At 63.4% G+C, this 26,944-nt stretch overlaps 1 protein-coding gene across 2 annotated transcripts; it reads left to right on the forward strand.

Annotated features, from left to right (window-relative positions):
* The first annotated feature begins 590 nt into the window (after nt 1-590).
* LOC112545838 (C-type lectin-like) lies at nt 591-26,199 on the forward strand. 2 transcript variants are annotated; one of them, XM_075916735.1, is made up of 7 exons: nt 591-693; nt 15,342-15,456; nt 16,360-16,439; nt 19,179-19,273; nt 20,211-20,348; nt 22,796-22,907; nt 25,131-26,199. In XM_075916735.1, exons 3-7 carry the CDS (start codon nt 16,373-16,375, stop codon nt 25,244-25,246), a joined length of 528 nt encoding a protein of 175 aa, XP_075772850.1. In that variant the 5' UTR covers nt 591-693; nt 15,342-15,456; nt 16,360-16,372; the 3' UTR covers nt 25,247-26,199. The 2 variants fall into 2 exon arrangements, with proteins under 2 accessions (XP_075772850.1, XP_075772851.1); XM_075916736.1 differs by lacking the exon at nt 591-693 and adding an exon at nt 14,033-14,163.
* The last annotated feature ends 745 nt before the right edge of the window (nt 26,200-26,944 follow it).

Consider the following 26,944-nt stretch of genomic DNA (forward strand, 5'->3'; position numbering starts at 1 on the left):
TAGAGAACATGACCTATGAAGCCAGGCTTCATGAACTGGGCTTGTTTAGTTTGGAAAAAAGAAGATTAAGGGGGGACATGATAGCGGTTTTCAAATATCTAAAAGGGTGTCACAAGGAGGAAGGAGAAAATTTGTTCCTCTTGGTTTCTGAGGACAGGACAAGGAGTAATGGGCTTAAAGTGCAGCAGGGGAGGTTTAGATTGGACATTAGGAAAAAATTCCTAACTGTCAGGGTGGTCAAATATTGGAATAAATTGCCAAGGGAGGTGGTGGAATCTCCCTCTCTGGAGATATTTAAGAACAGGTTAGATAGACATCTGTCAGGGATGGTGTAGACGGAGCTTGGTCCTGCCTTGAGGGCGGGGGGCTGGACTCGATGACCTCTCGAGGTCCCTTCCAGTCCTATGATTCTATGATTCTGCCTCCCCTCCCCCATTACCGTCTGTCCTAAATGCTAAGGAGAGTCTGACTTACCTGAAGAGCGAGAAAGGGTTAAGCAACTGGAGATACACCTACGTGGGGGAGGGGGGAATTGGGCAGTCAGCCAATAAAAGGGCAGGTAGGAATTTCAAACGGGGAAAGAGGTTTCTCTCTTGTCTGTGAGATCTGAGCAGTTTCTCCCACGTATTGAGGGGATGGGAGACGCTTCTCTCTCCAAGAACAGACTTCTTGAAATGTGTCGGTAGGGAAAAGGTTAGATAGTCCGCCAGGGTTTACTGTTTCCTTGTTTGGGGGTTGGAAATCCTGTCTGAGCTGGCTAATTGTGTCTTTCTTTTGTAACTGAGGATTCCAGCCCAGGGACTTTCCCTGAGCCTGTGTCAATTGTGGCTATTTGCCACCTGGCCATTCACTGTGCTTGCAACAGCAGTTTGGTTTTGATAATGGAGGAGTTTTCTTTTTATTCTAATTAACGGGTCTTGGTTGATTGTTGTGTCCTGAGGATTAGGTGCCTAGTTACAAGGGCAGAGTCCAGTGGTGTCTGCGGATTCCCCCTGGTTTCCCAACTCCAAGCAAAACAGAGGTTGGGGCAGCTGAGACCTGTACCCCAGGGGGGAGATCCCAAGTGAGCTCTTCTGCCGGAAAAGGGCTTTTATTTTATATTTTCTCCATCACTTGGGTGGTAGCAGTGTGGAATCGGTCTGGGGGGGGGCATATCTCAGGGCAACTGATAATGAGTCTGTTTATCTCAGAATCACAATGGCAGGTTTTGCAGAGTCTATTCTGCTCGCCGCCCCCCCCCCCCCCCCCCGCACCCAGGGTGTCAGGTTGGGGGATTGAGCTGTGACACCCTAGTCTAAGCATTTTTCCTAGAGATTTTCTCTGGGTTTTAATTTGTTTCCCTTCATTGCTCTGTAACATCTGGGAACCCAGGCTGCTTGCGCCAGTTCATCTTGTGTTTTGTAATAAAAATCCCTTCTTTTAAGTAACGGAGAGGTAGCCGTGTTCTGGCTAAAACAAAAGGAAAAACTATGTAGCACTCTAAAGACTAACACGCTGGTTTAATAGGTGAGGAGCTTTCTTTCAAGGCGAGGCTTTCATTCTCGGGTCCTGGCAGGTTGTCTGTGGGTGTCTGCAGGCCTCTGACGGAGGGGTCAGCTCCCACAGACTGCAGCTTGCTTTTCTCTTTGCTTTTTTCAAGCTCTTTTGGGGCAAAAGTCCTTGGGGTGCCGCTGGGGGTGGGTTCAAGTGTTCACCCCTGGGTTTAGGGATAAAAAGCACTTCACGGTGGCAGCAATTCCCCCAAATCTGTGTGTTGTGATTCTGGGGGGAGGTTTGGTAACGGGGGCTTGTAGAGGGAAGGGTTGAAGCTCTCTTGGGGGTCCTCTCCTGCACTCAGAGTGCCAAAGTGGGGAACAGCCCTGACACCTCACTTGGCCACTTTGCACCGTACTGGGGGTAACCACGCACCAGAGGGAGCAGCAGCGACCTGCCTGTTCCTACCAACACACAATAACATCCCCCTGTCTTGCTGGGAGGCTCTCAGCCTGCCCCTCTGGAGGGGAGGAGGGTGCCCCCCACTACCTGCGCCACCCGAGCGAGATCTCTCCAGCCCTTCCCTGCGCCACACGGTTCCTGCAGACTAGGGGCACAGGGAGGAACTGCCCAGAGAGCGACGGGACACGGCTGTGAGGGGCAGGCACGGAGAGCGAAAGGCGGTTCCCAAAGGCCGGTGAGCAGGTGGGATCCAAACCCTCGTGAGACTGGGCAGGGTTTGGACCAAGCAGTCCCCCCCATTCCTCCTGCAGGATGCTGGGGGCCTGTTGCAGGGCTCAGTACCCAGGCTCCCCCTTTAGCCTGGGGCCCGTCTGCTCAGCTCAGGTCTCTGCCTTCCCCGCAGGCTGGTTGGTCCGGTCGGCCTGGGCGGGTGCAGGGAGGCAGGCGGGCGCTGCTGCCGTCCCGTTTTACACCCGCAGTCCCTGTGTCCGGGACACAGCGGCCCAGGCGCGTCCTGCCGGGCGTTGCTGGGGGCCGCACCCATCTCCGGTGAAGCGAGGGGGGGGGCCGCGTCGACTGACCTCACTGTGCTCCCAGTGGGCGCCCGGGAACCTGCTGCGAACGCCCTTGAGCGCGGTGCTGCAGGCGGGTGGCGCTGGAAGAAGGATGAAGGACTCTGAGGTGCGCGGCCTGTTCTCGTCCATCCTCCTGCTGGAGGCCCAGGCCCAGGGAGGACCACAGAGCCGCGCAGGCCAATGCGTGGAGGCCTGGTGCTGTCGGGGCGAGGACTTTGGATTCTTCGTCCTCGGGACGCTGTTGAGGACACAAGCGTTGCTAGGAGAGCTGGGCCCCACCTAACGGAGAGGGAAGAGCATCGTCACAGGCAGCCTGCAAGTCTGGACTGTGTCTGCCCCACAGACCGTACCCAGCACAGCGCTGCTCTGTCCGGCCTCCTGCGCAGCCACCCGATGGCAACAGGAGGGAGCTCCCCTGCCTGCCCCATGGAACCAGCCCTGAACTGAAGAGGGCACTTTTCTCCCCTACACTCAGCCGACAGAGGTGCTCCTGTCGTGTCACGTTACTGGATTTTAAGGGGAGAAGCCAGATTATGGCTGCACCCACAGTGGGGGGGGGGTGTTGCACCGACAGTCTGTACAAAGGGGGCCATGTGAGGTGTCACATGAAAGCTCCTGTTCTACTGGTTCTGTGTGTGCCATTCGTGTAATGGTATGACATCTGTGTGTGGAGTTAGAAACAGGGACTCTGTGTGGATGCTGGGAAATTGTCTGTCGCTGAGCAAAGGGCGAGGAATGCTCAGCCAGTGGCTGTGCTAATTAGCAAGGAGATAATGTATCTCTAGGTGCTAATACACACCTCAGGAATGTGACTGAAACCTAGGGGCTACCAGCAGGGGACACAGGGACAGGCCACTGGCCAGGCGACCTGCTGCAGCCAAGAAGATCCCAGGAGCGGTATAGAAGTGCCATGTGGCCCCTCCATCTTGGTCTTCAGCTCAGCTCGTGATCCCAGATGCAGCCTTGTAGGGAACCACGAGCCGAAAATAGCCGTGGACCCATCCTCATATAGGATGTGCACCGGAGACTTTTAAGCCAGCAGTTTATAACATCTCTGCTACGAGCCTGCATCGAGAACTGGGAGATTCAATGCATGTAATGTACTATCCTTTAGCAACCTCACTCTCAGGCTTTTCTTTCTTGTGATGATAAGCCTTTAGTTGTTAGATGCTAAAGGATTGGCTCAACGTGATTTGTGGGTAAGGTCCAGAGGGTAAATTGACCAGGGATCTGTGGCTGGTTTCTTGGAACTGGAAGAATCCGTTCGGGGTAGGTGAGATTGGGTTCCATAGCCCCTCACCTGTGTGTTAGGCCTGGGGCTGATTGGGGCACAGGCAGAGCTGGGGTTTCGGATGGGTTTTGCTCGTGAGGATCCTGGCTGGCCAGGTTGCCAGCAGAAGCGCTTGGTGGGACTGGTGTGTGGCCTGTTCGGGAAGGTCTCCGGTCTGGAGTTGTAAGGAGCCCCGGATTTGAGCAATTTGCCCTGAGCGGACGCCCTCAGCCGTGCCCAGACCCGACACGGCCCTGCCGGCAGGACCCAGCCCCGACTGGACCATCCCTGCCCGGTGTCTGTCCAGCCTAGGTCGATCCAGACAGACAGACAGGCGGGCCAGTGGAAAGGCGTCCCAGGCAGGCGTGATGGGGCTGATGAGGAACGGTTCCCGGACGGGACTCACGAGGTGCCATTAGGCCAATGGGATGCTGTCGCTGTAATTCCACTGAGCCCCCAAGGAACACCTGGTCCTGCTCCTCCCCAGACAGCGGCTCCTCATCACTCGGGGCCTGCGAGAGACCCACGTTCATCACAGCCAGTTAGCACAGAGGTGGAGTCCGTCGGGGGAAGGGCCAGGCAGAAGTGTCCGTGCAGGGGCCCTCGGCCAGTGACCCAGACTCGCCCAGGGGCATGTGGCTGAATCAGCCTCTGTCGGCGGCCAGACGGCCCTGGGGCCGGTGCCGAGCGGACGAGGCCGAGCCGAGGTCACTGCTGGGAACTGACTTTCTGCAGGGGGCCCAGTCCAGCGCCGGGTTGGCAGCGGCGAGAAGGACTCTTGGGCGGCCGTCCCACCGGGCAGAGAGAAGCCACAGGGCCGGGGGAAAGGCAGGTGGTCGCCCCAGTCCTCTCCGGCTGGGCTGGGCGCTGGGCCAGGAGGGTGGGATGGGGGAGGCCCTGAGCGACTGCCTGGAGCCAGGGGGTCTGTCCGAGCCGTGAAACGTCCGGGGGGCAGAGGAGCAGCCGGGGCAGGGCCAGCCCTGGGATGCACAGAGACACGTGTCGGGGAAAATCCTTCGGCACAAGGCAGGGGGCCAAGGCGAAGCTGCGGGGCCGAGGGGCCTGAGCACAGAAGGTAACACGGGCTCCGACTTGCCAGTGACCTGGCCCCGCTGGAGCCGTGGCCCGAGGCCAATAGGAGGGAGGAGAAATGCAAAGGGCCTCGCGAGGCAGGGACAGGCCGTGCCCCACACACAGAAGGGGCAGCGGCTGGCTGGGACGGAGCCCGCTGCAAGGGATCGGGGCTCAGGGGGACCACAGGCTGAACACCGGGGCGCAGGGAGAGTCAGAGGGACCCGGTCACCGGAGAGCAGTGACTGTCCCCCCCCCATTTCCCTCGCGGCCCAGAGGCGATGAGCCGGCACTTTGTTATCTCAGCTCAGTGCAGGCTGCGGCCTAACGAACCAGATCGGTGAGATTACAAAGGAAATTGCAATGTGGCCCCAACGGCCACCGTGCGGTGGGGCAATGGACCAGTGACCCCCACTCACCACGGTCCAAGCCGGGGAGCCCTGGGCCTGGCCCTGGTCCTGTGCTCTGAGCCGTGGGGCAGTGCAGGGCTGGCTCCCTGGGGGATGCTGCCAGTGGGACGGGATATCGGGTCGGAGGAGCTGGACCCATCACAGGGAATAGAGGGGTCGTGTTTAAGTGGGTCTCTGGATCAGCTGGTCCCTCCCCCCGGACCAAAGTCGAACAGCCCTGGAGTCCGACCTGCCCTGCCGCCCAGACCAGGCTCCCCAGTACCCAGAGCCCTGCCACGGGGGGACGTGGTTACGTGGCATGTGCCCGGTGTCCCCGCAAGTGACCGGATGCTGCAAAGTGGCACAAAAGGCCCAAGGTGCTAGCCAGGCTGCTCTGGGGGGGGAATTCGCCCCCTGCCCAGGGCGTGTGAGTGAGGGCCAGCAGCCAACCCCAGCGCCTGGGCCACCCCACAGGGCGTGGGGGTGAGGCAGCTCTCGGTGGCCAAAGAGGCTCTTGGTGCCACAGCCCTTCAGGTTTTCTCACAAAGAATCAGGCCCTCGCTTCTAGCATCCATCCGAGACTGCTGGTAGCTTTGCACAGATAGGGGCTGGGAGCGGTGGGACCCCCTGCCACGCACACGCCAGGCAGGGCTGGGGGCTGTGGGGATGGGACAGGCTGGGCGCTCCAGCCCCAGGGCAGAGAACAGCGCAGTGGCTGGTGGAAATCAGGGATTGTCACTCAACAATACGCCCGTTGTCTTGGTTACAATTACGTATGGCTGATCTGTCGGTAGCCAATCCATCGGTCTGAGATCTGCCCGAAACCAGCGCTTGGGCTGAGTCCCAGCAAGGGTCAGAAGGGCCGGAGAGCCCTCTCCACGCTGAGGGAGGGGCAGGCTGGGTCACGGACCTACACCGGCCAAAGGGTCCCTGGGGGGGGGCCAGGCTGCGGCAGAAGAGGTTTGAGGGCGGGGGCCTTTGTGTGATGTGTCAGTGGCGAGGGGACAATATAAGCACTAGGTGTAACCCAATGAAATGAATCGGCAGCAGGTTTAAAAAAAGCAAAAGAAAGTTTTTCTTCACTCAGCACACGGTCTACCTGTGGAACTCCTCGCCAGAGGCTGTGGTGAAGACCAGGACTTTAACAGGGTTCAAAAAAGAGCCAGATTGATTCCTGGAGGTTCAGTCCATCAATGGCTAGTAGCTGGATGGGTCGGAATGGGGTCCCTGGCCTCTGAGTGTCTGGAGGTGGGCGACAGGGCAGGGATCACGTGAGGGTTCCCTGTTCTGTTCCCTCCCTCGGGGGCACCTGGCACTGGCCGCCGTGGGCAGACAGGACCCTGGGCCGGATGGACCATGGGTCTGACCCATCTGACCACTCTGCTGTTCCTATGCCAATGCCAATATCTCACTCAAGGGGGCTGCCGCCTTCCCTGGCGCTGAGCGCACGGGCTGGAGAGGCAGCGGCAGGCAGAGACCCCGGCTTGGCTAGTGGAGCGTTGTCAGTCACCGGGGCGATGGGGCAGAGGGTGACACAACCAGGCACTTCCCTGCCCACGTTCCTGTTTTCACCCCTGCTCCCTTCCACACCGGGCCCCACCCCAGAGGACTTCAGACCGTCGACCCTATGGGGACCTCCCCCTACTCCCCGGCACAGGGAAGAGGAGTTTGGGGGATTATAGAACCCAAGAGCTGCCAGGGATCTCGAGAGACCTTCGAGTCCAGTCCCCGGCTCCCACGGCAGGACCCAGCATCGTCTAGAGCATCCCTGGCAGGTGTGTGTCCAACCTGCTCTGAAATATCCCCAGGTGTGGGGATTCCACAACCCCCTGGGCAATCCACTCCAGTGCTTCACCCCCCGGCAGGCAGGGCGTTTCTCCTGTTGTCCAACTTATCCCGCCCCTGCGGAGAAATCCCTGAGATATTCGACTTTGTATTCAGATCTCGTCCTTTTCGCTCTAGCGTTAAGTGTCTTATGGAATCTCTGTAGCATTGCTCCTAGAACTTTGTATGAAGAGATCTAGATCTTGTAAGAAAAACTGTCTTTTGAGCTCCCCCCTTTCCTTGATGGTCCTGTTGAAATGAATGAGGCGTGAATGGGGAATGGAAGGGGAGCGCCTCCAGCAGCAGTTGCCAGGGTGGAGAAGGTCTGGGAGCCAGACCCAAGCCAATCCCTGCAAAGTGAGCTCATTAAGGAGACTGGACAGACAGACCCCTCGGGAGTCCAGCAGCAAGTGCCTGCCCTTGGAAGAACTCTCTTTGAAGCAGCATTAGGAAAGGCCAGGTGATGACTAATTGGCTGCACGAGAGGGATAAATAGGAGGCATCTTGCAGAGGGACCCCGGGTTTTCGTCTTGTCAACATGGGAGCATCAATCCAGATCGGCAGAAGCCCGGCTCCACCCCTCCCCCATCTAACTCACCTGGCCAGTGCAGGGAGGGGGAGCAACCTTTGGTAACAAGAAGACGGAGTGTGCTTGGGCGTGTGTGAGAGTGCGTGAGTGTGATGTGTCATATGCATATGATACGTATTGGTTATTCTATGTGGCTGTGTCTACACTGGCACCCCTTTCCGGAAAAGGGATGCTAATGAGACACTTCGGAATTGCAAATCCATGGGGGATTTAAATATCCCCCGCGGCATTTGCATGAACATGGCGGCCACTTTTATCCGGCTCGGGGTTTTGCCGGAGAAAAGCGCCAGTCTAGACGGGATCTTGCGGAAAATAAAGCCTTTTCCGGAAGATCCCTTATTCCTACTTGAAAGAAACCTCGGCAAAACCCCGAGCCGGAAAAAAGCGGCAGCCATGTTCATGCAAATGCCGCGGGGGATATTTAAATCCCCCGCAGATTTGCAATTCCGAAGTGTCTCATTAGCATCCCTTTTCCGGAAAGGGGTGCCAGTGTAGACACAGCCTGTGTGTTCAATAAATGGGGTGTGTTGCCTTAACCCTCTGAAAAAGATCCCGAGTGCTTCTTTTAAGTACAACACCTTGTCCTGCCCTCCGAGGCCAAGGAGAACTACGGCTAGCACCCTTTGCTGTGCTTTGAAACGCTCCGAGTCCCCTCTCGGCGCTTCATCTCCAGACCAAACACCCAGATTTTAAACCCCCCTGCTCTGCCCTACTCTCTGGACTGTCACCGTCCTGGCTGCTCTTCTCTCAGCTGTTTCAATTTTGTCCCCGTCTTCCGGGCAGTGCGGAGCAGAGAGCTGTGCTCCCTGCCTTGCTCACTACGCCCCCGCACAGCCAGAGCTCCCTGGCTTCCTTGGCCGTGGCACACTGAGGCGCCTGTGTAGCTTGTGATCCCCTGTGGCCTCCAGACCCCTGCCCACAAGCCCTCTCCGTTCCTCTGCTTGCACTTGGGGACACAGGGTGAATGCGCAGCCCCGCGTGGCCAGGTGTGTGGCTTGCGGCTCGGCTGCCGGAGAGATCTCAGCGCCGGGGTCCATGGGGACGCGGGACCCAGCCGGTGCGGTGCTCGGCGTCTGGCACGGCTCCGCTCTCAGCCCGGGGCCGAACGGGGCCTCCCCTAGTGCTCTGCTGGGACCGGTCAGGTCTGGAGATGCACCCTCGTGAGACCGGGCGCCTGGGGCTGCAACTGCTCACGGCCTCCCCAGGGGGGTCGGCTGCGCCCTCTGGGCTGCGCACTGCTCACCTCCTCCCGGGGGGGTCAGCTGGGCCCTCTGGGCTGTGCACTGCTCACCTCCTCCCGGGGGGGTCAGCTGGGCCCTCTGGGCTGCGCACTGCTCACCTCCTCCCGGGGGGGGGGGGGGTCGCCTGGGCCCTCTGGGCTGCACACTGCTCACCGCCTCCCGGGGGGGGGGGTCGGCTGGGCCCTCTGGGCTGCGCACTGCTCACCTCCTCCCGGGGGGGGTCAGCTGGGCCCTCTGGGCTGCGCACTGCTCACCTCCTCCCGGGGGGGGGGGTCGGCTGGGCCCTCTAGGCTGTGCACTGCTCACCTCCTCCCGGGGGGGGGGGGGTCGGCTGGGCCCTCTAGGCTGTGCACTGCTCACCTCCTCCCGGGGGGGGGGGGGGTCGGCTGGGCCCTCTGGGCTGCGCACTGCTCACCTCCTCCCGGGGGGGGGGGTCAGCTGGGCCCTCTGGGCTGTGCACTGCTCACCTCCTCCCGGGGGGGGGGGTCGGCTGGGCCCTCTGGGCTGCACACTGCTCACCGCCTCCCGGGGGGGGGGCGGTCGGCTGGGCCCTCTAGGCTGTGCACTGCTCACCTCCTCCCGGGGGGGGGGGGGGGGTCGGCTGGGCCCTCTGGGCTGTGCACTGCTCACCTCCTCCCGGGGGGGGGGGTCGGCTGGGCCCTCTGGGCTGTGCACTGCTCACCTCCTCCCGGGGGGGGTCAGCTGGGCCCTCTGGGCTGCGCACTGCTCACCTCCTCCCGGGGGGGGGGGGTCGGCTGGGCCCTCTAGGCTGTGCACTGCTCACCTCCTCCCGGGGGGGGGGGGGGGGTCGGCTGGGCCCTCTGGGCTGCGCACTGCTCACCTCCTCCCGGGGGGGGGGGGGGGTCGGCTGGGCCCTCTAGGCTGTGCACTGCTCACCTCCTCCCGGGGGGGGTCAGCTGGGCCCTCTGGGCTGCGCACTGCTCACCTCCTCCCGGGGGGGGGGGTCAGCTGGGCCCTCTGGGCTGCGCACTGCTCACCTCCTCCCGGGGGGGTCAGCTGGGCCCTCTGGGCTGTGCACTGCTCACTGCCTCCCGGGGGGGGTCAGCTAGGCCCTCTGGGCTGCGCACTGCTCACCTCCTCCCGGGGGGGGTCAGCTGGGCCCTCTGGGCTGCGCACTGCTCACCTCCTCCCGGGGGGGGTCAGCTGGGCCCTCTGGGCTGTGCACTGCTCACCTCCTCCCGGGGGGGGGGGGGTCAGCTGGGCCCTCTGGGCTGTGCACTGCTCACCTCCTCCCGGGGGGGGTCGGCTGGGCCCTCTGGGCTGTGCACTGCTCACCTCCTCCCGGGGGGGGTCAGCTGGGCCCTCTGGGCTGCGCACTGCTCACCTCCTCCCGGGGGTGGGGTCAGCTGGGCCCTCTGGGCTGCGCACTGCTCACCTCCTCCCGGGGGGGGTCAGCTGGGCCCTCTGGGCTGCGCACTGCTCACCGCCTCCCGGGGGGGGGGGGTCAGCTGGGCCCTCTGGGCTGTGCACTGCTCACCTCCTCCCGGGGGGGGGTCAGCTGGGCCCTCTGGGCTGTGCACTGCTCACCTCCTCCCGGGGGGGGTCAGCTGGGCCCTCTGGGCTGTGCACTGCTCACCTCCTCCCGGGGGGGTCAGCTGGGCCCTCTGGGCTGCGCACTGCTCACCTCCTCCCGGGGGGGGTCAGCTGGGCCCTCTGGGCTGTGCACTGCTCACCTCCTCCCGGGGGGGTCAGCTGGGCCCTCTGGGCTGTGCACTGCTCACCTCCTCCCGGGGGGGGTCAGCTGGGCCCTCTGGGCTGCGCACTGCTCACCTCCTCCCGGGGGGGGTCGGCTGGGCCCTCTGGGCTGCGCACTGCTCACCTCCTCCCGGGGGGGGGTCAGCTGGGCCCTCTGGGCTGTGCACTGCTCACCTCCTCCCGGGGGGGGTCGGCTGGGCCCTCTGGGCTGCGCACTGCTCACCTCCTCCCGGGGGGGGGTCAGCTGGGCCCTCTGGGCTGCGCACTGCTCACCTCCTCCCGGGGGGGTCGGCTGGGCCCTCTGGGCTGCGCACTGCTCACCTCCTCCCGGGGGGGGGTCAGCTGTGCCCTCTGGGCTGTGCACTGCTCACCGCCTCCCGGGGGGGGGTCAGCTGGGCCCTCTGGGCTGTGCACTGCTCACCTCCTCCCGGGGGGGGGTCAGCTGGGCCCTCTGGGCTGCGCACTGCTCACCTCCTCCCGGGGGGGTCAGCTGGGCCCTCTGGGCTGTGCACTGCTCACCTCCTCCCGGGGGGGGTCAGCTGGGCCCTCTGGGCTGTGCACTGCTCACCTCCTCCCGGGGGGGTCAGCTGGGCCCTCTGGGCTGTGCACTGCTCACCTCCTCCCGGGGGGGTCGGCTGGGCCCTCTGGGCTGTGCACTGCTCACCGCCTCCCGGGGGGGTCGGCTGGGCCCTCTGGGCTGTGCACTGCTCACCGCCTCCCGGGGGGGTCGGCTGGGCCCTCTGGGCTGTGCACTGCTCACCGCCTCCCGGGGGGGGTCAGCTGGGCCCTCTGGGCTGCGCACTGCTCACCGCCTCCCGGGGGGGTCGGCTGGGCCCTCTGGGCTGTGCACTGCTCACCGCCTCCCGGGGGGGTCAGCTGGGCCCTCTGGGCTGCGCACTGCTCACCGCCTCCTGGGGGGGGTCAGCTGGGCCCTCTGGGCTGTGCACTGCTCACCTCCTCCTGGGGGGGGTCAGCTGGGCCCTCTGGGCTGCGCACTGCTCACCTCCTCCCGGGGGGGGTCGGCTGGGCCCTCTGGGCTGTGCACTGCTCACCTCCTCCCGGGGGGGTCGGCTGGGCCCTCTGGGCTGTGCACTGCTCACCGCCTCCCGGGGGGGTCAGCTGGGCCCTCTGGGCTGCGCACTGCTCACCTCCTCCCGGGGGGGGTCAGCTGGGCCCTCTAGGCTGCGCACTGCTCACCGCCTCCTGGGGGGGGTCAGCTGGGCCCTCTGGGCTGCGCACTGCTCACCTCCTCCCGGGGGGGGTCAGCTGGGCCCTCTAGGCTGCGCACTGCTCACCTCCTCCTGGGGGGGGTCAGCTGGGCCCTCTGGGCTGCGCACTGCTCACCGCCTCCTGGGGGGGGGGGTCGGCCGGGTGCCAGATGCTGCCACCCCTGTGCCACGATGCCGGGTGCCAGACGCTGCGTCTCACGGCCGGTCCCCGGCACGGTCTGGGGCCGGCGGCTCGGGCCTTGGGGCAGCACCGGGGCGAGGGGCTGCCTGGCGAGGAGGCGACTCCCTGCGCTCGCTGCCCTCCCGCGCCGGCCCGAGTGCCCTGCGGGAGGAGGCGCCTGGTCTGAGGGTGCCCAGGCACCGGGGGACTCTGCTGCCCTGTGCCCGCCTGCCCTGGCCTGTGTCTGTCCCTGGGCCCAGAGGCAAAGGGGATTTCCCGGGGCCCTTCTGCTGCCCTGGCGCACAAAGCGGCCACCGCCCGTGCAGCCCGAGGCCTGGCCCAGCCGAACGAGCCGCCTCAGGCCGCAGGGCGAGCCGGGGGGGCCGTGGTCGCCCCAGCGCCCAGAGGCAACAGGCCGGCACCTCGTTATCTCGCCCGGTCCCTCAGGCTGCGAGATTGCAAAGGAAATTGCAATTGCGGTATCAACCGTCGCCTTGCAGTGGGGCAACGGAACGGTGACCCCCAACGGTCCGTGGGGGGCCCTGGGCCTGGCCCTGCGCCCGCCCTCTCAGCAGGGGCCCATGTCTGAGCGTGGGGGGGGGACTGGGCCTGTGGCGGAGCGGGAGGAGGGCTGAGAGGAGGGGGGGTTGGTCCCGTGCCTGAGCGGGGACAGGGGGGCCAGGCCCATGTGTGAGCAGGAAGGTGGGGGGCTGAGAGGAGGGGGGGCTGGTCCCATGCCTGAGCGGGGCCAGGGGGGCCAGGCCCATGTGTGAGTGAGGAGGTGGGGGGCTGGCAGGACAGGGGGCTGGTCCCGTGCCTGAGCGGGGCCCATGTGTGAGCAGGGAGGTGGGGGGCTGGCAGGACGGGGGGCTGGCTCCCTGCGGGATGTTCTAGAGGCGCCGTGGGGCATGGCAGGATCTCTGGCCCCTTGCCCCCGGCGCTGGGAGCGGTACCCCTGGGCCTGGGGCCCGGCCAGGCAGAGAGGGGCCCTCAGAGCTCCCAGAACACGGGGCAGGGCCTGGCCTGACTGTGTGATTCGACCTGCACCCGAGCCCGGGGCCGTGGGCTGGGCCCCTCCCTGACCGGGCCCCTCGGCCTCCTCGGGGCTCCCCTGCAGGCGGGTCCATTGGGGCTCCCAGGGATGGGGGTGGGCGACGTTTGAGGGGGGCTCTGGCTGTGGGGGGCAGGGGAAGCCGAGGGCTGCCCGCCAGCAAGTGAACCCCAGCCCCACACAGCCAGAGCCCGGCTGGGAAGGTGCAGGGCCCCCTCCCCAGAGACGGGGCCAAGAGAGCTGCAGCCCTGCTGCCTCCAGCGTGCTCGGACATTGCTCCCTGAAGCCAGGACCCAGCGGGCCCCCCCCCCGAACCAGGCCCCCCCAAACCAGGCCCCCCAGGCCCCCCCCCGAACCAGGCCCCCCAGGCAGAGACCGGGGGCAGCGGTTTCCTCCCCCTCCTCGCGCGGGCCCGGCGTGGAGAGCGGCCCAACAGCAGGACACAGGCCTGGGGCAGGGAGAGCGCGGCGGCCCCGGGCGCTCCCCTTTGGGTTGTGACCCCCTGCTATGGGGAGAGCCCAGGCCGCTGCCACACAAGGCACTGGGGGAGAGACCCGAGTAGCGGCGCTTGGCTTGAGACCACGTCCGGCCCAAGAGTCACTGGGGGCGTGGGGTGGGGGAGGGTGCTGAGACGGGGGGGCTCCCTGCTGGCATCCTGCCCACTCTCTAGGGAGCCCCATGGGCTGCCCCAGGACTTGCCCCCCTGTGTGTCCAGCCGCTGCCCCCAGGGCGAGGAATCCCCTCCGGCCGTTGTGAGGCCAGGGCCGAGGGGCGCTCTCGTTCGGCCTCCCCGGGGTGGGCGGCAGCCGCATTCTGACTTTCGTGGGCCCCTTCCTCCATAAAAAAATAGTAAAAATGATGTTTTACGACTGCGCTGGTGTAAAGAGGGATATAATGGCTCGTCTTCACCCCGACGCAGTCGAAAACCATTTTCTTCGACCCTAAACGTTCATTTCTTTTCTTCTGATTGTAAAAGAAATGAAAACACTTTCGTGGGCCCCTAACAGTCTCGTGGGCTCTAGGCACCGTGCCTGCTGTGCCTCGTGGATAAATCAGCCCTGGTGGGAGGGACGGACGGCCCCGGCCCAGAGCAAGCGGCGAGCGAGCCCCTTGGTGAGCGAGGCCCCGGCGAGGTGGGAGACACAGCGCGGGGCGGGGCGGGGCGGGGGGACGCTGGAAGGGCCGGGCCCGACGAGGGGGTGGTGCTGACCCACAAGGAGTCACTAAAAGTGCCGGGAGCTGACGGATCGGGCACCCGTAAACACCTCACCAGCGTCCCCAGGAGCTTCCGTCCGGCAAGGAGCCGGCCTGGAAACGCCCAGGGCCCGGATGGAAAGAGGGTCCCAGGAGCCCGGCTGGTAATGACCCCAAACCCTCCCAGACCGTCAGCAACTGCACCTGGCTTCTCCGCGCCCCATTGCACGGGTGTGTGCGTGTGAGCTCACATCGGGTCAGTAGAGCCCGGAGCAGCCACACAGGGTCAGACCGAAGGCCCAGCTCCCCCAGGGTCCTGTCGGCCCACAGCGGCCACTGCCCCGTGCCCCAGAGGGAGTGAACAGACCAGGGAATCCTCACGTGATCCCTAACTGTCACCCATTCCCAGCCCTTGACAAACAGCAGCTAGGGACCATCCCTGCCCAGCCTGGCTAACAGCCATCGATGGACCCAACCTCCATGAATGTATCTAGTTTTGTTTTGAATCGTGTTACAGTCTTGGATCGGCACAATATCCTCTGGCGAGGAGTTCCACAGGTTGAGTGTGCGCTGTGTGAAAAAATACTTCTGTTTGTTTGTTTGTTTGTTTTAAACCTCCTGCCTAGTCCTCTAAATGAGTGACCCTAGGGCTTGCGGGATAAGAAAAGTAAATAGCATTTTCTTGTTCATTTTCTCCATGACACTAGTCATGATTTATAGACATCTGGGCTACGTCTACACTGGCATGATTTTCCAAAAATGCTTTTAACGGAAAACTTTTCTGTTAAAAGCATTTTCGGAAAAATCGCGTCTAGATTGGCAGGATGCTTTTCCGGAAAAGCACTTTTTGCAGAAACGCATCCGTGTCAATCTAGACGCGGTTTTCCACAAAAAAGCCCCGATCGCCATTTTCGCCATCAGGGCTTTTTTGTGAAAAACAAATCTGAGCTGTCTACACCGGCCCTTTTGCGCAAAAGCCATTCCCTGGCCACCTGCAGGGCAGCAGGAAGCTGAGCGGGGGAGGGGCAGATTGCCATCTCTCAGCTGTGTGGTCACTGGTCCCATTTCCACATTCATGCTCCTCCCCCTTCCCCCAGCCCCGCCCCCTGCAGGGCTATAAATACCTGGGACCCTGCACCAGCTGGACACCAGCCCCCAGTGTTCCGGACCAGCCACCCAGACAGACGGACAAGCAGACGGACACACGGACAGGTGAGTCCCTGCCCCTCTGGTCCCTTCCCTCCATGCAGAGCCCTTGGGGGCAGCCAGTCCCTGGGGTGAGACGGGAATCCCAGCCCCACAGCTGTCTACAATAACTATCCCTCCTCCCCCCCCCGCCCCAAGCCCAGGGGGTCGGCTCCCCAGACTCGGGCCCTGGAGCGGGCCGTTCCCCTGGGGCTCACCCCCTGCGGGTGGGGAAGGCCCTGGCGGGGCTCAGGGGTTCCTGGGCCAGGAGCTGGCTGAGAACTCGAGGGGCTCCAGGTTCCCAGCAGGAAGCCCGCTCTCCAGTCCGGGGTGCGGGGCAGAGGGCGGCTCTTGCCGCTGACACTCCAGCCACGAGCACACAGACCGACTTCCACCCCGGGGCAGCGGTGCCTCCTCCAGCCTCGTCCCTCCCCCGCCGCCCTCCACGTCCCTCGTGTGGGGCCACGTGGGCAGGGGCCACCCCCAGCCCGGGGGAGGGGCCGCGGGAGGGGGCAAATGCCCCTGCTGAGACCCGCTTGGCTCTCCAATGGGACCCCCTTGCCTGGAACCAAAGGCCCCGGGAGCGACCCAGGACACGCCTGGTCCCCGGCTCCTCCCCACCCGCAGCCCTGGCTCGGGGAGAGTCTGGCCGTGGGGAGCTGGGACCTGCCCCAGGCTGGGGGCCCGGTTCTGCCCCTCAGGCTCGGCGCAGTGAGGGGGAGCAGAAGGGCCCCGTGTGCCAAGGGAGATGGGCTCCGAGCTGTGGGTGTGGGGCAGGATTCCTCAGGCCCTTCCAGCCCGGCCAGGCCCCCAGAGAACAGCCCCACCTCTGCCCCCCCCCCATGAACTGCCCCATGGGAGGGGGGAGGGGTGCTCCTGGGGGTGTCTCCAGCTCTCCTGGCCCATCTCCCTTGTGTGTTTGCTCCCCAGGGGCAGCGAGAAGATGGGGCCAGTCGCCTTCGTCACCCTCTGCCTCCTCGGCTGCCTGGTCTGCAGCCCCGCGCTGGCAGGTGAGTCCCGGCCCGGCCCCTCGAGCCGGAGCCCCCGGGGGCGGGTTACCGTGGTAGGAGCTGGGACGTGGCTCCATTCCCCTCGGGGCTGCCAGAGCCGCTGCCCGTCTCCTGCTGCTGGGGTCCCTGCGTAGCCCTGAGTAGCCCTGGTCCAGATGGTGCTGGGTCCCGCCGTGCGGGCAGGGGACTGGACTCAATGACTCTCACGGTCCCTTCCAGTTCTAGAGTCTGTGGTTCTATGAGTCCACCGACACCAGCACCTACGTAAGGTATGAAACCCTTGGCTGTGACCACCCTCCATGCGAACAGATTCGTAAACACGAAGATGCAGTGAAATTCCATCAGCTTGCGTTTGTTATGACGCTCACGCAAAGCAAAGGGCAGAGCTTATTTCGAGGTTACTTCCAAATAGCTTCTTTCTCATTTCTTTATGCTGGAGGTATCCCGAAATGGCCCCGCGGTGTGCACACAGCCTTTGCGCTCCCCATTAATACAAGCAGTGAACTTCGATATGAACACACTAAACCGCCCTGACGGACTTAATATACACCGCTGCCCTTGTTTCAGTCTGTTACCTATGCAGCTTAATGGAGTCTTGACAGTGCTTGTAAAATATACAACTAGCTTACAAACATGGATGAAGAAATGCAAAGAGAGAAGAGACGCATCAAGTATTCCAGGCGACGTAATGCTGAGTTCAGCAGGACACCTGACTTGCCTAAGGACTTAGTTCGGATTAACTTCTGACGGCCGCGTGTAGCCACGGGCAGTCAGTTTGAACTAAGGGGATTTAAAAATGGCGCCCGCCCAGGAACATGCAAATGAAGCCCGGAATATTTAAATCCCGGGCTTCATTTGCAAGTTTGAATGCCGACATTAACCAGCCTAGTTCGAACTAGGGAGCTAGTGTAGACATACCCTGACAAATTCCGGGTATAGCAAAATACCTCTGACTGACTGGCAATTACACACCTGTAAATCTAATGGCAGTACCCGGCAAATTAGTTGAAACTATAGCAAAGAATAAAATTGTCAGACACATGGATGAATATAATTTGTTGGGGGAACGTCAACATGGTTTCTGAAAAGGGAAATCCTGCCTTACTAATTTGCTGGAGTTCTTTGAGGGGGTCAACAAAAATGTGGAAAAGGGGTATCCAGTGGATATAGTATATTTAGGGTTCCAGGAAGCCTTTGACAATGTCCCTCACCAAAAGCTCTTATGTAAAGTAAGTTGTCATGGGATAGGAAGGAAGGTCCTTTCATGGACTGCTCACTGGCTAAAAGACAGGAAACAAAGGGTAGGAATCAATGGTCAGTTTTCCGAGTGGAGAGGGGTAACTAGTGGGGTCCCTCAAGGGTCAGTCCTAGGACCAATCTTATTCAACTTATCTATAAATAATCTGGAGAAAGGGGGAAACAGGGAGGTGGCAAAATTTGCAGATGATCCCAAACTACTCAAGACAGTTCAGACCAAAGCAGACTGTGAAGAGCTTCAAAAAGATCTCACCAAACTAGGGGATTGGGCCACAAAATGGCAAATGAAATTGAATGTTGATAAATGTCAAGTAATGCCCATTGGAAAGAACAATCCCAACCATATGTACAATATTATGGAACTAATTTGGCTACAACTACTCAAGCGAGAGACCTTGGAGTCATTGTGGATAGTTCTCCGAAAACAGGCACTCCGTGCTCAGCGGCCGGCAAAATAGCAAATAGAATGTTAGGAGTCATTAAAAAAAGGCTAGAGAATAAGACAGAAAATATCACATTGCCTCTATATAAAACCATGGGACGCCCACATCTTGAACAATGCATAGAGATGTGGTCACCTCATCCCAAAAAGATCTCTTGGCTTTGGAAAAGGTTCAGAGAAGGGCAACAAAAATGCTGAGGAGTTTGGAACGGGTCCCGTATGAAGAGAGATTACAAAGACGGGGACTGTTCATCTTAGAAAAGAGGAGACTGAGGGGCGCTATGATAGAGGTCTGTAAAATCATGACTAGTGTGGAGATAGTGAGTAAGAAAAAGTTATTTAGTTCTTCCCACACTATAAGAACTAGGGGTCACTAAATGAGATTAATGGGCAGCAGGTTTAAAACAAACCAAAGGAAGGTTTTCTTCACTCAGCGCACAGTCAACCTGTGGAACTCCTTGCCAGAGGATGTAGTGAAGGCCAGGACTTTAACAGGGTTCTAAAAAGAGCTAGGTAGATTCCTGGAGGTTAGGTTCCATCAATGGCTAATAGCCAGGGTGGGTAGGTAGCCCTGCTGGCCCCACCCCTCCCCTAAGTCCCACCCTGTCCCCACCCCCAACCTGCCCCCTCCCTAGGGGGACTACTGCAGACTGGCATGGTGGCAGCAGGGATCCCCCCGCCCCATCCCTCACACACTGGGGTGACTGGGTGGCTCAGCAACCTGCTCCTCCCTGTCTCACCACCCCCCAGCCAGCTGGCCCTGCTTCTCGGCGGGGGGGGCGTATGCCCGGGGGCAGGGCTGTCTGCCCCCCACTGCCGTGGAGAACCAGAGACCCGGCCCGGCGGGGCCCAGGGCTCCGCTCTGCGGCCGTGGGGTCTGGGCAGACCCGGCTTCTCCCGCAGCCCCAGAGCCGGGAGGCTCCCCAGCCGGCCAAGCCCCAAACACTCCCGGTGCCAGTGGCCCTGGGGGAGAAACGCCCGCGCCCCCGACCTCGGCGCTAACCACTGGGCCTCTCACCCCCCGACCCCTCTCTCTGCAGGGCCACGTGCCACGTCCTGCCCCCGGGGATGGCTGAACTACCACGGCGCCTGCTACGGCTTCTTCAAACACAAAAAGAGCTGGCAGGACGCCGAGGTGAGAGACAGGGTCTGGCCTGGCGGCTGGAGCGAGTCGGGCTGAGTGCCAGAGGAAGGGCGCCGGGCGGGGAGGGGTGGAGCGCGGGGGGTGACACCAGGGACGGCTGGGCTCGGGGCGATGTTGTGTGGGGCGCTGGGCACAGGGCGGGGGCCCTGGGCTGGGAATGGCGGTTTCTGCTCCCCTGCTCTGCAGCTCCCTGTGCTGCTCAGGGCTGTCTGTGGGCGCGGGGACAGGGCCAGCCCCTCTGTGGGGCCCTCAGGCAGCAGCCACGGAGCTTCCCCGAACACAGCGCCAGGGAGGGCCCTGGACGGGCGCCCTGGCACTGGGCTGTGTCAGTCACACGGGACTCATGGCAGCCCAGCCCCCCAGCCCCCCAGCACTGCCGCCTGCGTCACTATTCACTGCCCAGCCCCCCCCCCCCAGGCTGCACCCACAGCGATCCCCCCCCCCCCCCCCCGAGAACGTGGCTCAATCGCCCGGGCGGGAACAGGCCCTGGGGGCGGCTACGCAGCAGACAGACCCGGGACTGCCCCGTCCAGACGACTCAAGCACCCGGGGCTGGGGACTCGTCTGGGCGGGGCCGGGGAGCGGCTCAGGGCTGGGTGGGATCTCCAGGAAAGCCCTTCCCGCGGCGCTGCCCCGTGGCCTGTGGGGCCAGCGCGGGGTCAGGGCGTCCTGGAACCAGCCAGCGCCCGGCAGAGCCCGGAGCCAGGGCCGGCCCAGGGCCAGGGGAGCTGTGTCTGTGCCCAGAGCGCTGGGGGCCAGGCGGGGGGGGGGGGGGGAGGGGAGGCTGCTCTTCCTGCTCATGCCATTGGCGCTGGGAGGGAGGGGCGCTACCCCAGGGGGGCCGGGCCCCAGGCCTGTGCTGGACTCACCCCTGCTGCTCCCTGGGGGGCAGAAATGGGGTAACTGGCTTTGTCCCTTCTTGGCCCAGGCCGAGTGCCAGCAGCACGGGCGCGGGACCCATCTCGCCTCCATTCTCAGCGCTGGAGAAAATAACATGCTGGCCGGCTACGTCAGGCGGTTCCACAAGTATGGACCTGTCTGGATCGGACTCTCGGACCCTGAGCATGTGAGTGCCCGGCGCCCGCTCCGCCTGCGGCCCCTCCCGGCCCTGGCTCTGTTCCCTGCTCAGTGGGGGGCTGTTGTGGGGCGGGGGGGTTCCCACGAGAGCAGGATCTCAGGTGGGACGGGGTGGAAACAGGCTACAGCCGCCTGTGATGTCAGTCCCAGGGTCAGTGCCCAACACCCGGCGCAGAGCCCAGCCCGCTGTGACTGACATCCACGGTGACACTCGGCCCAGGCCCGTTGGGCTCCGACTGTTCAGCCCAGGCCGAGAGTTGCCCCCCCCCCCGCTCCCGAGACGAGACGTCCGGACGAGGGGTTTAGCAAGGGGCAGCCCCTCAGGCCGAGGGAACAGTGCGGGGGCGGCAGAGCCCGGGGGGGGCCGGTCTGTGGGTTCTCTGCTGGGCCTGGCCGGGGGGGTCCCTGGCCAGAGGATCCTCAGCTCCCGGCCTTGTAGGGGGCACTCGGGGTCCCAGGAACCACCAGACACCGGCTCAGGACGGGCGGTTGCTGGGCGGGCAGGACGGGCAGGTGCCGATACCCCCGAGCTGCAGAGGGGGAATCGGTTCCAGGTCACAGTGAGCCCCAGCGGCTCTTGTTTGGCCCTGGGCCGGCCCCGTCCAGAGCCAGGGCTCTGCAGCCAGCGCCGGGGGCGTCTCCGGGCCAGGCTCTAGTCCCGCACCCAGGCTGGGTTCCTGGCCAGGCTCCGTTAGCGTCTCCCTCTGGGGCCCTGCCCAGCCGCTGCTGCTCCCCCATAAGCCCCCCACCCCCTGCCCCACTGCCGTGTCCCAGTCACACCCTGCTCCATGCGCTGCTCCCAGCTCCTGCTGCAGCCGGTCCTGCCCCCTGGTCCTCGCTGGGCCCCTCCGCATCCCCCGTCTCTGCTGCCCCAGGCTAGCCAGGCCCTGCTTGTCCCCGAGCCAGGGTCCGGCCGCCCCTGCGTGCCCCGGCCAAGGTGGTAGTGCACTGGACTCCCGGGGGGGGCCGAGGGGCGGGAACCAGGGCGATGCCGTGTCAGCGTGTCTGGGATGTGGGGCTCTGTGACGGCGCGTCGGGTCCCCCGATCCTGCAGCCCCCGTAGCAGCCAGACCAGACTCCACCAGCCAGAGAACGGGGAGGGGGGGGTATTGCTCTTCTGGGTACAGCCCAGCACATAGACTCAGAGACCCAGGGTATGTCTACACTACCCCGCTAGTTCGAACTAGCGGGGTAATGTATGCATACCGCACTTGCTAATGAAGCCCGGGATTTGAATTTCCCGGGCTTCATTAGCATAAGCGGGGAGCCGCCATTTTTAAATCCCCGCTGCTTCGAACCCCGTGTAGCGCGGCTACACGGGGCTCGAACTAGGTAGTTCGGACTAGGGTCCTATTCCGAACTACCGTTACTCCTCGTGAAACGAGGAGTACCGGTAGTTCGGAATAGGCACCCTAGTCCGAACTACCTAGTTCGAGCCCCGTGTAGCCGCGCTACACGGGGTTCGAAGCAGCGGGGATTTAAAAATGGCGGCTCCCCGCTTATGCTAATGAAGCCCGGGAAATTCAAATCCCGGGCTTCATTAGCAAGTGCGGTATGCATACATTACCCTCCTAGTTCGAACTAGGAGGGTAGTGTAGACATACCCTCAGAGACTCTAAGGTCAGAAGGGACCATTCTGATCATCTAGTCTGACCCCCTGCACAGTGCAGGCCACAGAATCTCACCCACCCTCCCAGAATAACCCTCTCACAGACGGGACGTGGCTACAGGAGTCAGGGCCAGGACGCCTCAGCCCCCTTGGCGTGGGGTCCATCGCCCCCCAGCCCCTCAGCCCCCAGCTCAGGCTGTTTCCTTCATGTTTCCCAGACAGCAACTGCCCCACTCCCAGCCCAGCCCCCAGCCAGGTGCCCGTCCCCCCTCCCTCCCTTTGTCCCCCCCCCCGGGAGGAGCCTTGTTCCCTGCCCAGGCTGGGCCAGGGTGTCTGGGCCAATGCACAGGGACAAATCTATTTAATCCGCACTCCCAGCTGCCCGGCCGTTTCTGGGCACTGGGGCTGGGCCGGCGGGTGGGTGCTGCTGGCCCCGCTGCCCGGCCGGGGGGGGCAGAGCAATGAGCACCCAGAGCACGGGCGGGGCTGGCGCATCATGGGGGGGGCGCAGACTCCTGCAGGAGGCTCCCCCCGCCCCCAGGCTGGTGCCACCCGCTAACCGCGCCCGACGGCTCTCGGCCTCCCCCTTCGCACCGGGGACAAAGCGCCAGAGCCCGGCGGGGCAGGTCACAGAATGAACCCAGCACCCCCCTCCCCCCCCAGCGCCGCAGCCCGGAGCTCGGCAGCGGGGAGCAGCCACTGCCCTGGGGGAGCCGCGTTGGTGATTTTCATGCTTCCAAGGGCTGGGCGGGTCCTGCCCTGGGGCCCTGGCTCCGGCCCGTCGCTGGGTCCGTGGGGCTCACGGGGTCTCCGCCCTCTGTCTGCAGAATCAATGCTGGAGATGGTCCGATAGATCCCCGGCCACCTTCACCGCCTGGGATAGATGGCAGCCCGACAGCCCGCGTAAAAACGAGCACTGCGTGGTGTTAGAAAGACCAGGTGAGCCGGCAGCTCAGCCCCCCGGCCCCGCCAGGGCCCTGCCGCGCCCTGCCCACGGGCCTGGAGACACGGAACCGGCTGCCCCAGCGGCTGCAGGCCGGCCCGGCGCCTCTGTCTGCCCTGCCCCCGCCGGGGAGAGCAGTCGGGGGGGCTGGTCTGACCCGGTGACATTGCTGCCCCCAGCGCCCCTGGGTCTGTTCACACACACACACACACACACACACATGTGCACACACACACGCACACACACACACACACATGTGCACACACACACGCACACGCACACACACACGCACACATGTGCACACACACACGCACACACACACGCACACACATGTGCACGCACACGCACACACACACACACATGTGCACACACACACGCACACACACACGCACACACATGTGCACACACACACGCACACACACACACACACATGCAATCGCACGGGGACTCTGCTGCGCTGGCCCAGGGTGCTGGCTCTGCACCCCCCCCGCCCCAGGGCACTAGGGGCCGCACAGGCTGCGCTGGGCACACGGGGGCACGCAGGGATTTCAGGGCCAGAGCTGCGTTTGCCCCCAGCCGCGGAGTCGCCCACACGCCGGCGCCGGCTGTTCCCAGGGCCTGGCACCCACAGGGGACCCCCAGCAAACGCTGCCGCCAGGGAGTGGAGCCGGCGGCGCTGGGGGAAGTGCCGGGCTGCTCACGGAGCCGGCAGGGCAGGGAAACGGCCGGACAGCGACGGGGACCAGGCAGAGCTGGGGCTGAGGAGGGGCCGGTTTGCAGAGCGGTGAGAACAGGAGGGGCCAGAGTCACAGCGAATCCCCTGCCCCCGCTCATTGGCGCTGTGTGTGCACCGGAGCTCGAGTGCCAGTGGATGGGGGAGCAAGGGGCAGGGACGGGCTCTCTGGCCAATTCCATTTCTCCCCGGGACACGCCTGGGCCAGCCACGAGCTGGGCATGTTAGATGGAGACACACGATGGTAACAAGCAGCCGCCAGCTGCCCCGCTGGGCTCTGCGTAATTGATTAACCATTTACGCTACTTTTATAAACTGCACCCATGTTAAAGGAACGTGATAGTCACAAAGATGGCCATCTGCCAGACCAAGGCAGCCCGTGTAACCTTAACTCTGCCCCTGGTACCTGCGCACCTTTGCTGTCTACAGGGACAGGCTCTGTCCATCAGTCGGGTGCCAGCAGGTGGGCCCAGCCGGGGCTGCCGGGACTGGACGGGGACAGAGTCAAACAGCAGCAGAACCCGCCCCCCAGGGAGCAGGGCGCTGAGAACGGCCCATGCGCCCCATGGAGCTCCCTGCGACCTGGGGTGCTGCTGAGGGGCTGAGCCCACCCCGCCCCGCCCCAGGGCTGCCCTTTACCCCTGCTCTCTGGCCGCCGGGACAGGAATCTACTGCAAGGAGCCGGGCAGGGCACGGCCAGCCCCAGAGCAGGGGGAACGGTGCCCGAGGGAGGACCGTGTTCTGTGCACACTGGCTCCTGGGCAGGGGCACGTCCCCTCAGCCGGCGGCTGGGCCCTGCCTGGCACAGACGTGCCGATGGGGACAGCCAGGCCCCAGCAGGCAGGACATGGAGGGCGCTGGGCTGGGGCAGCCGCTCAGCAGGGAGGGGGGCAGCAACCCCAGAGCATGGGGAGGGTGGGTGCTGCGAGGCAGCAACATTCCCCTTCTCAGCATGGCTACAGCAGGCGTTCTGGGGACGGAGTGTGGGTGGGGCCAGGCTGGCAGTTTGGGATGGTAGAGCCTTCCCCTGCCCGAGGCACCGGACGCCCATGAGGAAAAGTTATTAACTTGTTCCCCTAACACGAGAACTAGGGGTCACCCAATGAAATGAATCGGCAGCAGGTTTAAAACATGCAAAGGGAAGTTTTTCTTCACTCAGCGCACAGGCAACCTGTGGAACTCCTCGCCAGAGGATGGTGTGAAGACCAGAACTTTAACAGGGTTCCAAAAAAGCTAGATACATTCATGGAAGACAGGTTCCCACCATGGCTATTAGTCTGTGAGGGGCTGGGACTGGGAACAGGAGAGGGATGACTTGACGGTTCCCTGTTCTGTTCACTCCCTCTGGGGCCCCTGGCACTGGCCACTGTGGGCAGACAGGACCAGTCCCTGAGCGGACCTTTGGCCTGGCCCAGGCTGGCCGCTCTTCTGGGGATGAAGGGGCCACACCTGCCCCACCCTGGTTCATTTCTGGTTTTCTTTCTAGCGTTTAACAAATGGCACGATTATCCCTGCGGCTGGGGATTCGCTTTCCTGTGTAAGCAAGGAGCCCGTGGGAGGCAGCTCGATGTGCCTGGGGAGTCCCCAGCACTGGGGCAGTGAATCGGGTCCCTCCGGACGAGAGACCCGGGTCCCTCCGGCGCCCCTGGGGTACCAGCTCCGGCGCCCCTGGGAGACCAGCTCCAGCGCCCCTGGGAGACCAGCTCCGGCGCCCCTGGCTGCAAGGCCCCTGCTGCAGAGCATCGCTGTGTGACGCTGCCTCCCTCTGGCCCCACCCTGCCTCCCCACCCCCCTCCATCGCCCCCACGCTCGGCTCCGCAACCCCAGCACCATGAAATAAACGTCCCCTGAGCATCCAAATCTTAGCGTCTCTCTCTCTCTCGGGCCTCCCTCTGCCACGGCAGCCCCGCGTGTGGCCCGGCCCAGGATCCCGGAGCCCGCCCCACGGGGGAAGGCCAGGCCCTCTGGTAACACCCTGGGGTGTTGGTTCTCCAGAGGCCCAGCCTCTGGTACCTGCCTCCTGTGCCCAGCCCGGGCACTGCTCCCTCCTGCCCTGGGGGGAGCGCAGGAGCTGGCTGGGCTGGAGCCGGTGTGGTTGCGCTGTTCAGGCTGGTGGGGCTGTGTCTGGTCATGGGCGGCACCTGGGGGGGAGCCAGCGGAGGGGCCCGGGGAACGTGGGGTGGGGTGACAGACTCCCTCTGCCCAGGGTGCGCTTAGGAGGAGCAGCGGAAAGGCCTGGGGTCCCCACAGGGGCAGGCAGCAGCCGTGATGGGGAGGCTGGTGGCTGAGCCCTTGTCTGTGGGCCGGACAATGGGACAGAAGACAGGGCAGGATCCCCCAGGAGCGGGGCCCCGCACCCCAGGGAAATCAGGGAGAGCTGATGGGACAGCCGTAGACTGGGGTCCCTGTGGCCCGTTCACTGCCCGGCCTGGGCCGCCTCTGCCAGGGGCTGCGAGTGGCCAGCAGCCAACCCCTCCAGCAGCCAACCCCAACCCACCGAAATTGTGTGATGCCCCCAGTCCCACAGAGAAAGGCCCCGGCAAATCTCCCAGTCCCAGGTCTCCTGCCCCCAGTGCTGCCCGTCTTGCTGGAAGGCTCTCAGCCTGCCCCTGTGACAGACAGGCTGGGCACAGCTGAGGGCATCCGCTCAGGGCGAATTGCTCAAATCCGGGGCTCCTTACAGCCCCCAGACTGGTGACCTCTCCAAACAGGCCACAAACCAGTCCCACAGAGCGCTTCAGCTGCCTGCCTGAAGCCTCACGAGCAAAACCCCTCCGACACCCCAGCAATATCCGTGCCCCAGATGTCCCCGGGCCTCATACACAGGTGGGGGGTCCTAGCACCCAATCCCACCTACCCCGAACAAGTTCTGTCCGGTTCCAAGAAACCAGCCACAGATCCCTGGTCGATTTACCCTCTGGACCTTGCCCACAAATCACGCTGGGCCAATCCTTTAGCATCTAACAACTAAAGGTTTATTATCACAAGAAAGAAAAGCCTGAGAGTGAGGTTGCTAAAGGATAGTACATTACATGCATCGAATCTCCCAGTTCTCGGTGCAGGCTCTAGCAGAGATGTTACAGCTGCTGGTTTAAAAGTCCTTGTTGCGCATCCTAGGATCAGGATGGGTTCACAGGTCTTCCGGGCTCTTCAATCCCTGCACTGCTGCCTCTGGGATGAAGTGCTGAGCTGAGTACCAAAGATGGCGTCGACCACATGGCCTCTTTATCCCTCCTTCCTGGTCTCTTCTTGGCTGCAGCAGGTCACCTGGCCAGCGGCTTATTCCTGTGTTCCCTGCTG

This window comes from Pelodiscus sinensis, unplaced genomic scaffold (assembly GCF_049634645.1).
Source record: "Pelodiscus sinensis isolate JC-2024 unplaced genomic scaffold, ASM4963464v1 ctg58, whole genome shotgun sequence".
In the NCBI taxonomy this organism is placed as follows: Eukaryota; Metazoa; Chordata; order Testudines; family Trionychidae; genus Pelodiscus; species Pelodiscus sinensis.

Bases quoted from the DNA above. Each gene is read 5' to 3' on its own strand.
- LOC112545838 (XM_075916735.1), top strand. From the start codon at position 16,373: ATGGGGCCAGTCGCCTTCGTCACCCTCTGCCTCCTCGGCTGCCTGGTC. The intron at 16,440-19,178 runs GTGAGTCCCGGC...CTCTCTCTGCAG, and splicing joins CTGCAGCCCCGCGCTGGCAG to GGCCACGTGCCACGTCCTGC. The intron at 22,908-25,130 runs GTGAGCCGGCAG...TTTTCTTTCTAG, and splicing joins CGTGGTGTTAGAAAGACCAG to CGTTTAACAAATGGCACGAT.